The sequence below is a fragment of the Pangasianodon hypophthalmus genome, chromosome 4 (genome assembly GCF_027358585.1).
Source record: "Pangasianodon hypophthalmus isolate fPanHyp1 chromosome 4, fPanHyp1.pri, whole genome shotgun sequence".
Lineage (NCBI taxonomy): Eukaryota > Metazoa > Chordata > Actinopteri > Siluriformes > Pangasiidae > Pangasianodon > Pangasianodon hypophthalmus.
Window position 1 is genome coordinate 5663889 of NC_069713.1, and position 15293 is coordinate 5679181.

The 15293-nt window shown below is 37.5% G+C and overlaps 1 protein-coding gene across 1 annotated transcript; it reads left to right on the plus strand.

Moving 5' to 3' along the window:
• The first annotated feature begins 1899 nt into the window (after positions 1-1899).
• On the plus strand, positions 1900-9146 carry LOC113547264 (E3 ubiquitin/ISG15 ligase TRIM25). The gene is made up of 7 exons (XM_053233430.1): positions 1900-2695; positions 2909-3004; positions 5170-5403; positions 6539-6698; positions 7634-7726; positions 7875-7916; positions 8352-9146. Exons 1-6 carry the CDS (start codon positions 2105-2107, stop codon positions 7895-7897), a joined length of 1197 nt encoding a protein of 398 aa, XP_053089405.1. The 5' UTR covers positions 1900-2104; the 3' UTR covers positions 7898-7916; positions 8352-9146.
• Positions 9147-15293: the final 6147 nt, after the last annotated feature.

Here is a 15293-nt window from a genome sequence, read left to right on the forward strand (position 1 = left end):
CAACAGGTTGGTTACAGTCAGTGATCGTGTGAACTATTTCATAGATTTAACTCATTAAATAGCCAACACTTGTAGCCAAAAAGTGGGTGTAGCTAATTAATCAATAATTTATTGTACGTATGATGATTGTGATGCTTGTAAGCAGTCTGTAAACCTAAATGCAGAAACCACATAATACTATAATGTTGTTTTGGTGCTGCTGAAATGTACTTTATTATAACCAATAAACTTTACTATAACCACAAAATTGATGCCTTATCAATGACTCCTATAGGAACTGAGATTTGTTCCTGAATTTATATCTTTTTGGTTGGTGTGACTGAAGAGAGAGCCTTCCCTGGGGTCTGGTTCTTGTTTACAAAAGTCTCAGGATTTGGGTAGTGCAGAGTCAATTATAGCTAATGCTCTCTGAGATACTAAGAAGATACTCTAAAAAAATTTTGAGAATGAGTTGATTTAACTGTATGTTAGTGTCCAGCAGAGGGCAGGACATTATAATACAACACCACATCTCATCACGTTAAAGCCTCTGACACTGTATGAGTGTGGGCTGTGATTGTGATAAAAATGTAGTGAATTAACAGGTGGAATTGTGTATCTAGAAATTATGACTGTAAAAATGCACATTAAATAAAATCAGTAGGCTCATGTATTTTCACTGAATGTTCTTGCTTTAAGTCAGTGGGTTTGTTGCTGTAGTTAATGTGCAGCTCATGAAGTTCATAAAGGTATGATTCGATCTGCAGATAATCGATATCTTTCATGCAACTAGGTATCAGGGAAAGGGGATTTTGTCTATCCCTAAAAACTCTTTCTCTGCGAAGCGCTCTTCTTACAATCTGTGCTGAGATGTCCACAGGATTACATAGAAATGGTGAAGACATTGCAACAGACACTAAGTTGAATTAGTTGTAATTTATGTTTGAGTTCTCTCACTCAGAACATAACCTGGCCCGGAGCAGGTTATCCATGTAGTGTAAGTTACTATGGGATGAACACCGGTAAAAGTTGAGCCGCTTTCATGGTACCTAAAACCCAGGTTTGGCACAAACTAAACTGAAACTTACCTGGCTAGCTACCTAATCCGGCTTCATGGTACAGGCCCCTGGGTTGACTGAGAAAGTTGATAACCATCATCATGAAACCTGTTAACCTTAATTAGCCTGGTTTGGATTTGTTTGGTTTTGTCAACTCAAAACTTACCCTGCACCTCTGAGTTTGTTCAACCCGCTTCGTGCAGCAGTCCTCAGGTAGAGGAGACCCTTCCGTATTGCTTGACCTAATTGATTACCCTTCCAGAAAAGTCAAATGAATATTTACATATGAAATTTGCACAGCTAAAACACAAGCTGAGTTGGTTTAGCTGGTACCTGTTCAATAAATGTTTAAGATTTTCTAATTAACTGTTTTGGTATTTAAAAAAAAAATTGTAGCATTAGTTCCCCATTAAAAAAAGGCATCATGGACCAAAAAAAAAGTTGAGAACACTTAAAGTTAAATACTCCTAAAATCCAGCCAAAAAATAAATACATATAAAATCATGTGATAAAAAAAACAAAACAAAACAAAAAAAATTTCCCTTATCATAAGGATACTAAAATTCATCACATTATTTCTTATTTGTGTGGTTTTTTTAAGTGACACCAGTTGATTGTTAATGTATTTATTGTCCAGTAGAGGGCAGCACATACTCACATTAAACCACATCCTATTAAGTGGAAACAAAGAACAAAAAAGTTTAGAAGACAAATTATTTTCTTCTTCAGAATTTCTCTTTAAAATCTAAAATCAGCGTACTTTTTTTTTTGTCAGAAGTGAATCATTAATCAATGTTTATAACTTTCTTACTCTCATCCTGCATTCATCCTGCATGCTGCTTCAACAGAAACGAAAGTGAAACTGATCCGCTGCTGTTCTGTCTGAGTGCAGCTTTATTTCCGCCTGTGTGCTTACAGATCTGCTGACGCTATACAGATCTCTGTTCAGGAGTTTTTATTTTTCTAAACAACTGTGTTTTATTTTTTTCTTGTCAGTAAAAATCAGGTGACTTTCAGACACACGAGTTTGCTGTAAGTGACTGTGTGAGAGTTTGTTTTTCAGTAAAATGGCGGAAGCGAATATTTTAGGACTTCAGGATCGTTTCAGCTGTTCAATCTGTCTGGATCTACTCAAGGATCCTGTAGCTCTTTCATGTGGACACAGTTTCTGTATGGTGTGTATTAATGGCTGCTGGGATCAGGAGGATCAGAAGGGAGTCTATAGCTGTCCACAGTGTAGACAAACCTTCACTCCAAGACCTGTTGTGAGTAAAAACACCATGCTGGCTGAAGTAGTGGAGATGCTGAAGAAGACAGGACTCCAAGCTACACGTCCTGCTCAAAGTTCAGCTGGATCTGAAGATGTGGAGTGTGATTTCTGCACTGGGAGAAAATCCAAAGCCATCAAGTCCTGTCTGGTGTGTCTGGCCTCTTTCTGTGAAACTCACCTCCAGCCTCACTATGAATCTCCTGCCTTTAAGAAGCACAAGCTGGTCGAAGCCTCCAGACGACTCCAGGAGCAGATCTGCTCTCAGCATGACAAACTGCTGGAGGTTTACTGTCGCACTGACCAGCAGTGTATCTGCATGTTGTGTACCATGGATGAACATAAAGGACATGATACAGTATCAGCTGCAGCAGGAAGAGCTGAGACACAGGTATTAATATCTTACAGCTTTCAACCACAACTAGTAAAGAAAACATATAAACCATTTCTTATTAAATTGTTCATTTTTTAAAATAAGTTTAGTTGTATGAGTAAAAATTGATTTTATCTGATGCCAGTGAAATGTCATTGGGCCGTTTAAAGAATTTCTTGTTTAATACCTTTAACACACTGAGGATGAATTATGTGCTGTGTTTCTGTGTAGAGTCAGTTGTTGGAAATGCAGGAAAAATCCAAGCAGAGAATCCAGGGGAGAGAGAAGGAGCTTCAGGAACTGAGGGATGCTGTGGAGACTCTCAAGGTGAGTTTGGAGCTGAAAGAGCTGTTTCAGGTTCAGTTATGCTGCATTCAACTTACCTCATAAGTAGTAAGTCAGAGCTCAGAATGGTGTTGTTTTTGACCTCCATGCATTCAGGAAAAAAAAAACATTGATGCCTCCATGTTCAAACAGTGATGTGTATAATCAGTGTTATAGATTTAACAAGGAAATACGTTTGTATGTTGATTGATCTAAAGCTAATACTTTTAAAAATAAGTGGTGTTACTTTGTTTACTTCTGATGCTGTGCACAGCCATGTTGATTTGGTGTATCTCCTTGAACTGGGATTAACTGATAGTTGAGTAGACTACCCCAAGTTCACGAGTAGGAATTTCGAGTTAAGGGGTATTTTCTTTGGCCTTTTCTGGTTGGAGGATGGGAATTACAGTACAAGTTACAGACATGGACGAATTTGTTGGTACCCTTACAGTTCTTTGAAACAATGATTCATTGCTCCTGAAAAGTGATTAAACCAAAAGAAATAGTCTCATATATACCTGCCTGCCCATAGTATGTGATAGATTAAACCAATAAAATTGTGAAGAGAAATGATTTATTGTTTATTTTACCAAGATAATCTAAAACAGCCTGGACAGATTTCTTAGCACCCCTAAAAAAGATTAGAAATCATTGCATTCTAATCATGTTTCAAACTAATTGTTTAACCTTAATTAGTGTCACAAGTGTCTTCAATCTTTGTAACAGCCAATCAGCCTATTTAGAGAGAGAAAACATGACACTGTGTGAGTTGGTATCATTGTGTGCATCACACTAAACATGGACCAGAGAAGGCAAAGGAGAGAGTTGTCTGAGGAACTCAGAAAGAAAATTGTAGATAGCCATCTTAAAGGTAAAGACTATAAGACCATCTACAAGCAGTTTGATATTCCTGTGACTACAGTTGCAAATATTATTAAAAAGTATAAGATCCATGGGATTGTAACAAACTTCCCAGGATGTGGCTGCAAGAAGAAATGCAACCCCAGGTTGATCAGAAGGATTGTGCGGATGGTAGACAAAGAGCCAAGGAAAACATCCAAAGCCATTCAAGCTGAACTCCAAGGTCAAGGTACGTCACTATCTGATCGCACCATCAGTCAAATTTTAAACAACAGTGGGCTCTATGGAAGAAGACCCAGGAGAACACCATTATTGAAAGAAAAACATAAAAAATCCAGACTGGAATTTGCTAAAATGCATGTTGACAAGCCACAAAGTTTCTGGGAGAATGTCCTTTGGACTGACGAAACAAAACTAGAGCTTTTTGGCAGATCACACCAGCTCTATGTTCACAGACAGAAAAATGAATCTTTCAAAGAAAAGAACACTATGCCTATTGTGAAACATGGAGGGGGATCAGTCATGTTTTGGGGCTGCTTTGCTGTGTCTGGCACAGAGGGCCTTGAATCTGTGCAGGGCACAATGAAGGCTCAAGACGATCAAGGCATCCTGGAGAGAAACATACTGCCCAGAGTCAGAAAGCTCTCCCTCAGTCCTCCAACAGGATAATGACCCAAAACACACAGCTAAAAGCACTCAAGAATGGCTGGGAAAAAACATTGGACTATTCTTAAATGGCCCTCTATGAGCCCTGATCTTTAATCCTATTGAACATCTGTGGAAAGATCTGAAAAATGCAGTGTGCAGAAGGCACCCTTCAAACCTCAGACAGTTAGAGCAGTTTGCTCAGGAAGAGTGGGCCAAAATACCTGTTACCCGATGCAGACCCGATACAGTCTCCTTGTAAACTACCACGATTGCTTGTTGGCAGTGATTGCTGCTAAAGGTGGTGCAACAAAATATTAAGTTAAGGGTACCATCTTTTTTTTTTGTCCATGTCATTTTCATTTGGTTCATTATGTAAAATATTCAGTTTAATCAAAAATCAAAAGTAATGTCTGATTTGTGTTAAACATGGAATCAACAGTAACTGATGCCATTAACATTTGTCGATTTCAAATTATTTGAGATAGTTGTGGGTTCCTCTTTTTCATGGGGGGTACCAACAAATTTGTCCACATCTGTATAACCTCTAGTTGAACACAGCATTAGACTCATTTCTTGCCATGTATTCACTGTCTCCCTGAGTGGAGTTCCTGTACAATAGCTGATTTAGAAACATCCTCTCTCTGTGTGTCTCCTAACAGTGCTCTGCACAAACAGCAGTGCAGGAAAGTGAGAGGATCTTTACTGAACTGATCAAATCCATTGAGATAAAACGCTCTGAAATGACAGACCTGATCAGAGCTCAGGAGGAAGCTGCAGTGAGTCGAGCTGAAGAATTTATGAAGCAACTGGAGCAGGAGATTGCAGACCTGCAGAAGAGAGACGTTGAGATGGAGGAGCTTTCACACACAGAAGATCCCATCCATTTCCTCCAGGTAACAGCACTGTGAAAATCAGAAGAACATTCAGATCAATACAGCACCTAATTGCCCAATTTAGAAACCCTTCAGAATTTGAGCATGTTAATCCAATTTTACATCTAAATTTCACCTAAGACAGTGTAGAGAGATTCCAGAACTTATAAATAAATATGCTAACATTTTGCTAATTCAGAGTCAGATTATGCAGGTTCAAGTTGATTTTCTGGAAGACTTGAAGTTTGCTCAGGAGTGAAGAACACGCTGTCCACTGTTGGAAGTTGCAACAAGTGTCCGGACAGGACACAATTTAAAAAAAAAATTTTTTTATTGTGTTCCGAAAGTTTTTGTGCAAGTAAGTTAATGTGGCCATGTGATGCTAAATCAAGATCATGAAATTGTAATTTGGGCACGGGATGTGTTAGTTTGTCATGCTTTTCTTTTACTAATTTGATTTGTCAAATTAATAAAATAATTCCCAGATTTGTTAATTAAAACATACCCAGTAAGAGTTGTTCATAATTTCATCCATCTAAAGTTTGGTCCTCTGAGCTTGTACATGCACATGGCAGATTATTTGCTTAATTAAATGATATCGTACTGTAATCATTTATTTAATATTGCAGTAGAATGCCATTCTATGTTTCTGAGTGTGGTTATAGTACAATTCATGAATCTAAGGGGAAAGTATTGTGGTTACATCAGACTGTCAGACAGTGGTGATGGACTTCATACTGTTCCTCCGTTGAGCCAATATTCAGCAAGAAAAATTTATTTAAGTTCATGGTCAGAGTCACATGCCTCTGTTTTTGCCAAAGTCCGCTCCCTGCCAAACGGACAAACCCTGTGCAACTGTTTGAGTACTGCGTAAGTTCAGTTACGTCTGAGGTGAACTCTGGATTCAACTCTGGATACGGCACAAAAAGAGCTCAAATGGTTGATGGCAGAAATTAATGTTGCAATTATGTGATTTATTTTTTTTTTTCTTTTTCAAGGTCAAGTATGTAAAGGCATGTTGGCACACTATTTTAATACAGAACTACAAACTCTCTTAATCACACATGTAGAAGCATCATCTTTGTCATGAGTCTGCTATTAGTCTAAATTCACCCAGCTTCACCCAGTTTCTGGTTTTCTTTTTTACATATTGTAGAGTTTTCAGTCTGTCTCGACCCCAACTGGACCTACAGACTTGCCCACCATCACATTAAGTTCTCTGCTAACTTTTGAGGATGTAATAAAGTCTGTGTCTCAGCTGAGAGAGAAACTAGAAGATTGCTGTAAAGATGAGTTTGAGAAGATATCAAGTGGAGGTAAGCTGTAATGTTATATTGTCTTAAAATCCATGAGTATTTATTAAACATTTAAACACGTCACAATGACCCTTGCACAAAATTTAACTCCTGTGTTTGTGTCTCTTCAAAAATGTACATTTTTATATTTAAAATTGTTACATTTTATATTTTAAGTGTTTTTAAATTTTGAAGTGTGGGTTCAATAAATATACAAAAATGCAATAAATAAAAAGATTCAATTTAGAAAGTGAAATCTTTATAAATATCAAATTTGTGTACTGATTTTTTTTTTTTTTTTTTTTTTGTCTGTAAATCAATGTACAGACTTCCCACCAAACTTCATAAGAGAAAGAATTGTATAATAATGCATTTTAAACAGCTTTCTTACACTGTTAACAAACTGAAGCAGTTTAAATAGCACTGCAATAGAAAATTACCCAGTTTTCACTGCAAACTAAATGTAGATGATCAGCCAAACCACGTTTGGTCTGAAGTTTTGTGCTTTTGTACTGGAGCTTTGTACTGGCACTACAAGGCTAAGGGACGCTTATAGCTACAAAGTTTAGCATCATGTAAACTCTATGACTAAATCAAACACTTGTCTACAAACACATTACTTAGCTCAGTGGTACTGGTTGCAGGATTCTTGTGCAAATCTGCAATGTTAAGATGATTTATGGAAATTATGGAATTTTAGGGAACACATTGGGAAATTCTCCAGTGGTTTTAAATATTTATGCTCACCAACAGCATCATATCAAACTGCTATCTATAATCTTCAGCTAGATTAGTATTGTAACTGCACTGTAAAAGGAAAGAAGCAAACCTTCAGCTGATCAACCACTTAGAGGTAAATCTCACTTTAAAAAATTATTTCAAAGCAAAAAATGTTCACTGCATTGACCTTGTTGTAATTAAAATGATTGTAGCTGTATTTAACTGTATTTCTGTAGTGAGGGATGTCCAGATCATTCCACCTCCTGTTGCCTTTTCTGTTCCTGTTACCTTTCCTGTTCCCATTCCTAAACCCCAAAGCAGACGAAGACGTAAGTCTCTCTCACACACACACAAACGCACACAACACAATTCTCTTTTGGCAAATGTGAATAAAAAATTTAAGTTAAAATGTTGACTGCGTTGACCTTGTAATTTAAGTGTTTGCAGTTCTAAGGATGTTTAATTGTGTTTCTATAGGGAGGACACATTATTTTTATTAAAATGAAGACTGTCATCTATGTAAGTGTTTCTTTCTGTCTCTCTCTCTCTCTCTCTCTCTCTCTCACCCACGCACACGCGCACGCACACACACACAGAGCTGTAACTGTGTTTATTTGTGTTTAGGGAGGGTGTGTGTGTCTTTGCATTCTACTAAAACCTGCTCTTTAGTTGCTTCCCATTCCAGCTGATACTCCAGCTGTGTCTCCATCAGCTTCAGCTCCTATGCTATGACTTTAATTCTCATCATTTTAACCATTTTATTAAATACGGCTGATTCTGATGATGATCAAGACATTGAGTTGGACTCCTATTTTATCCTTTTTTTAACTGTCAGATCCTCAACAAGACAAACACACAGCTCTGTCTTTAATTTTAACAGAGATTATGTTTAACACTAGATTTTATTACGACTCTCCCTCATACTCTTTACTCTTTTCCTTGTCCCTGATTCAGAACTTGGCAGAAGTGAGAAACCTGCAGATCAATAACTAGTGACACTCTGTGACAACTCACACTTTACAGCACTCCTCAGTCTACAGTCTCTCTTTCTTTTTGTCATTTAATCACAATTTCTCTTCTTACATGTGCATATTGTGGAAAAATCTGTAATCTTTATAGGAATGAATAAGAATTTAAGGATGTTTATCTTGGATTTGTTGATATATATTGATAAAATGTATACTTACAACAAATGTATAACTGCTTTGGTTTTGGTCACTCTTACACAAAATATATTAATGTTGTTCTAGTAGTTCAGTGTATAACGTTTTTTCAAACAACAATTAAAGAACTCTGTATTGGTGGTGATTAAACTTTATCATTTTCATATTAGAAAAAGTCTTACAGTGGATCAGAGATGTTTCCTTAAAGCAAATGTAAAATGGAATTTGACGTGTGCTTTGCTTTCTGAAGACTATTCTTCACCTATATATTTTTCTCCCCAAAAATTTAAAAGATGTTCTTGTAATAACCGACCTGAAAATTTTAAAGCAGTTGTTTCACCAAAGTGTACTTTGTGTTATTCTGACCCAGAAGCTTTTATTAATGTATTTTTCCAAGATTAAAAAGTTTTTTTGCTTATAGCTTCAAATTTTCTTAGCTTTATTCATTGAGATGATATAAATAGTTTTGTTTGTATTGTGATGCAGTTTCATCTGTAATCAGCAGTGCTGTGCAATTATTTTATATTGAGTCAAATGTTCTATGAAGCTACTAAAAATATACAATAAAAACAACTGTGCTCTGCTAGTTTTTGAGATTTATTGAATTGTGTATTTATGTAACCTAGGGTTAAGGTTAACCTTCAAAATTATTAATATATATAAAAAAAAAGATGATATTTGAGCTCCCACCATAATGTTTTATGACTGGGGTTTTTATTTTGAAGAATGACCTCCAGGTTCTTCCAGCAAGAGCCTCTTCTTCCCAGCACAGAGCTTCACCCAGCCAGGGGCTTTCCTGCAGGGCTGCAGCTGAATGCTATTGGAATGAGGATGCATTTGCAAGAGATTAAAGATAGCAGCAACCAAAGTGAAAACACAATCCAAATATCCATAAACAGTAAGGCAGGCTTAGGTCAAATCCCAGATGATCAGGTTCAGGAAGGCCCAAAGAGTTTTCCAAAGATGGGCCTAATAACCAGAAAGTATTCAAGGCCCATAAAGGTGATCAGAAAACAGCTCACAACTGACATAAATACAGATATTGGCAAGAATGAATCAATGTCCATTAACTGCTTAAATCTCTAAAATCCTGAAATAACCTGGAACTGGATAGCAGAGGACTTTGGCTGTTACTTTTGACTCTTTAGAGTTCTCTCTGTGAAGGTGCAATCTTTAGAGGGTTTCTTTTTATTTTTCATTTTGAAACATAACATTTAAAATCTGTCGTCAGAAATGAAAAAAGAAAAATGTTTTAGATATTTAGCTATTTAATTCAGAAGGCTTTATATACCTGAATCAGTAAAAGAATCCAGTTGGTCCAAAATAAATTGCTCTGGTAATTGATCTTATTCCTAATAGAGTCACTTTGATTGTAAAAGATGATTTTAAAGCCACAAACTCTGTCCTCCCTGTTTGCTCTGATGTTGGGTTTCTCTCAGGGTTTCTTCCTCATGTAGTCTCAGGATTTGGGTAGTGCAGAGTCGTTTATAGCTAATGCTCTCTAAAATACTAAAAAGATACTCTAAAAAAAACTTGAGAATGAGTTGATTTAAATGTTAGTGTCCAGCAGAGGGCAGCACATTTATAATACATCTCATCACATTAAAGCCTCTGACACTGTATGAGTGTGGGCTGTGATTGTGATTAAAATGTAGTGAATTCATGGGTGACATTGTGTATCTAGAAATTATGACCATAAAAATGCACAATTAATTAAAATAATAAGACTCATGTATTTTCACTGAATGTTCTTGTTTCGTTTTTTTTTCCTTTCTTGTTTTTAGTCACTGGGTTTGATTTATTTGTTATAGACTAGACTACTTCTGTCTACATCCAGCATACCACCCTGCGTGAAGTCTGCCATTATCATTCCTCTGCAGCACATCAAAGCCAGTCTCCCACCCTCCTCTGATCCCCACCAATTTGCCTAGAGAGCAAATAGATCCACAGAAGATGCCATTGCCACTGCCCTTCACACTGAATTAACCCACCTGGAACACCAGGGGAACTGTGTGAGGATGCTTTTCCTAGACTTCAGCTCTGCCTTCTATACTGTTATCCCAAGTAGATTAATCACCAAACTTGTCAATCTTGGACGTTCTCAACCCATCTGCCACTGGATTAATGATTTTCTAACAAAACGCCACCAGTCTGTTAGACTAGGTTACCACCTCTCCTCCACACTTAGAAGCAGCACCGGCACCCCACAGGGGTGTGTGTTGAGCCCCGTACTTTACGCCCTCTACACTCCTGACTGTGCATCAACCCATCCCACCAACAACATCATTAAGTTTGTGGATGAAACGCCTGTGGTCAGTCCCATCACAGAAGGTGATGAAACAGCCTACAGGGGCAAAGTCCAAAGACTGACAGCATGGTGTTCAGAAAACAATCTCATCCTGAACACCACAAAAACAAAGGAACTCATAAACTTTCGTAAGTGTAGCACAGCCCCTGATCCAATATACATCAAAGGAGACTGTGTGGAAAGGGTCTTTACGTTCAGGTTCTTGGGTACACACATCGCTGATGATCTCTCCTGGGCCACAAACACCATAGCACTGGTAAAGAAGGCACAACAGCGACTCTCTTTCTTGAGGATTCTCAGGAAAAACAACTTACAGGAGAATCTGCTGTTGTCCTACTACCGCTGCTCCACTGAGAGCCTGCTGACGTACTGTATCACTGTATTGTACGCCAGCTGCTCAGCAGCAGACAGGAAAGCCCTTCAGAGGATTATTAACACCTCCCGAAAAATCATTGGCTGCTCTCTACCCTCTCTGGAAGACCCAACCCACCCTGGACACCATCTGTTTGACCTTCTGCCCTCTGGCAGACGTTTCAGGTCCATCATATCATGCACAAACAGACTCAGGAACAGTTTCTACCCCAGAGCCATTCGAGAACTGAACGCTAAGAAACACTATCACTGAATGTTAGGAACTATTTGCACTACACACACACACACACACACACACGTCAATAGACTCTTACTTCATATTTATTTATCCCCAGCTGCAAAAATTTTTACATAAGGCAAAATAGCAATTCAACAAATGAATGTTCAATACTATAATGTGCAAGATCTTAGTTTTATTTTAATTTTAATTTCTGTTGTTATATTTAAAATGTATAAATCTTACCGGATCACACTCTTCAAATGTGCAATATGTTAAGTGCAATATCTCAGCTGCTTTACTATCTTAACTGAACAGATCTGATCATTTATGTTAATATATATATCCTTTTATATTTATGTCATCCCTTACTCCTTTTATTTTATTCTTATGCACCATTAGGAGGGACACTCAATTTTGCTGTTCCCTGTGCAATGACAATAAAGAATCTATCTTTATTTTATTCTATTGAAAATATTATCTTAGAAACCACATTCTATCAGGGTAAAAAAGGAAATAAGTTTAGAACAGATTTGTTTCTTAAGAAAAACATCCAAATATGTACTTTTTGTCTTTGTCTGTCACTTTTCTTCTCTCTCCCTCATTTTTTTTTCTTTTTTCCTTTTTTTTAAGATCTGTAATTTTCCCATGGTATTGGGATGCTTTTTTGTAGGTTTTACAAACCATTTTGTTTGGTAAGCTGGAGGTTTTTGTGACTGTAGTGAATCAAAAGGAAATAAAATAATATTTTTGTAAGAATGTGCTTGTGTTAGTGAACTAGTTTATTCTCAGAAAACTGCATGGTGTTAATAGCAAAACTTATCCTATATGTTATAGGCAACTTTAATATTGTTGTAAGATTTTAAAAGATCATTTTTTAGAAGGTCGGATTTGTTAGTGGACTGGTTTTATTTTTTTATTGACTGCTTGTTTAGTTTTAAATGTAGATAATTCAGTTCTCTCAACTTTGCTTTTATATGGAAAATAATCAGAATATACATTTTATATTTTCATATGACCTATTTTATACTGCATATAATCCATTTTATAATGTTTGTCTTAATATGAATGCTGAACTGAGGCCTAGATGTGAAGGGCAACTTCCATCCATCCATTTTTTTTTATTACCACTTATCTTACACAGGGTCACAGGCAGCTTGGAGATAGGGCACAATCACACACACAGCTGAACCCTGAACCCTGGAGGTGTGAGGCAAACATGCTAACCACTAAGCCACCATGAAGGGCAACTTGACATGAGAAAACAAGTTTGTTCTTCTCAAAGGAGAAGTATTCTGTTTGGGGGGTTAGAAAGGGAAAAAAAAAAAAAGGGAGAGAAGGGAAAGAAGGAAGAAAGAAGACACGAGAGAAAAAAGAGGGGTGGAAAGAAAGAAAAGAAAGGAGAGATGAAGAGACACAAGTGATTTATTGGCATCTGTTTTGTAATTTTTCTCAGAAAAAAATGCTTTTTTATGAAAATTTGGGTCATGCCGCCAACAAGACAACAATGATCTCGGTTCAAGTCCCACCTCAGACAAGAATTAAATTTTGAATTACATTTTTGCAATGACAACTGAAACGTTGGTGCTGTTAAAATGAATAAATTATTCCTCACCACAGTTCACTTCCGGGTTGTCATATGGTTTGTTTATGTTGCCATGTGTGTTTTCGTTTTGTTTTGATTTATTGGTCCAGGGGTGGCTTTAGTGATTTAGGAGTCCTAGGCAAAATAAAGGAATGGGGCCCTATTCAGTGCTTTAACATTGATATTTAAATTTTCAGCATAAGTTATTTAGCATTAATAATTAAAAATAGGTTATATATAATTTGCATTTTTGGGGAGGGCCCTTGGCTTCTGGGGGCCCAAGGCGGTTGCCTACCACCCATGTCCTGTCACTGGTTGTCTCCCTCATGTGTCCTCATTGCTCACACCTGTTTCCATTTACTGTTTGGTTAGTTTGTATATTTACCCCCATGTGGCTTTGTTCAGGGTGAAAGTATTGTTCAGTGTTTCGCCGCATGCACTTTGCCAAGCTGTTTTTGTTCTGTGTCATGCTACTCTGGTTCTTGATCTTGTTTTCGTTTACTGGTTCGTGTGTTTGGATTATCTTTGATATTGCTCTTTGTACATCACCTGACCTCTGAATGTTTACCGTTCGGGTTTGCCTGCCCGCAATTTAAATAAAATGCCTTTTACTGCACTTGCATCTGTCTCCACTCTCCACTGTGTAGTTTAACAATGATATTGGTGATTTAATTCAATGCAAGATATGGTATTTCTCTATGTATGTACTATTATGAATACTGCCTTTTTACAAAATAATGTCTTACTGTATTAATGTTATTGTATTTTTTTTATTCTATTGTATTATTTGTCCTTTGAGGTATTAGAAATCCTAATTAACTTTACATATGGTTACTCTATTACTTATTTGTGCTACACACTAAAAATGTTGGGTTGAAAATAACTCGACTTGGGTTGTTTTGCAACCCACGGCTTGTTTTCTATTGCTATAGCCCTTCACTTATGATGATGTCATAATTTGCATTGTGTGACGATGTCATGGGTGTGTTTACATACAAGATGCTTTAAGGTGATATGCAAAAATAGAGATTATAAAATGTTTTACCACCCAGGTTCACAGAGGGATTACTGAAGTATAAGTGTGATATAAATCAGTGACCAGTTGCTGGTATATAAACAATAGAACTGTATTTTTAAAAATAAATAAATACACCAGATTCAGAAAAATACAGTACAACACATACACATAAATAACAATAAACTCAAGAGATAAATTATTATAAAATAGTAAAATGTTAAAGTATAAGTATATGAGACTATAAACAAAAAATTACTATAAATATTTAAACATTATATTTACATATAAAATATATACATATAGCTATAAAATGCTCTTTTGTTAAAGTCTCAGTGTTTGGACAGTAAATTGTGCCCTTGTACTGGCTATGTCCAGTCTTTGCTGTCCTGTAGTGACCACATTTTTTTACAAGTATTGGCCTCCACTCTTCTAGTATATGCATGTGGTTGACATGGCATTTGTGGTTTGAGGGCTGAAGCTGGAGGAACACTGCTGGATTGATGTGGCTGGAGCATCACAGAAAGTGGAGTGGTGGTGGCTGAGGATCCAGAGACCACAAACACAGTGAACATAGGGTTAGGGTGGAGAGCAGAGACCTACCTGTGCTGGGCTGCAAGGAGTGAAGCTGGGCTTGTGTGGTCCTTACTCTCAGGCCCATGAGTTTGAGCCCCATGTTTGTTTGTGTGGGGCACCCTGAGACTCCACGAGTTGGTCTTTGCAGGCACCCTTCCAAGGTGCACCACCCTTTCATCTGGCAATTCCCGCTTCGTTCGTTTGGGCCGGCAGGAACAGACAAGTGGTCCTCAGACTAGCGCTCTGTTTGTGTGAGATGCTTAAGCTCAGGATTGTTGGCTCAAGCCCCATGATGGGCGGGGAGATTTTGTGATGGCACTCTGAGACCACAAGCATTCAAGGTCGTCTCTGGAAGCACCTTGCTGAGAAGCATCACCCTTCAGGCTGTCAGCTGGGCTACAAGGCTGCTTGTTGTGCCTGTTGGTTTGGTAGTGCATGAGGCGCTTAATCACAGGGTCCTGGGCTCAAGCCAGCCTCACTCAGGGGGAGTAGCATTTTTTGCATTGTGCTGCTGCCACATGATTGAATGATTAGATAACTGCATAAATGAGCAGATGTACAGGTCTTCTTATTAAAGTGGATGGTGAGCAAATGTTCATGAACACATTTCTGATTCTGACACCCAATGGCATAACACGACATTTTAGAAAACAAATCTTA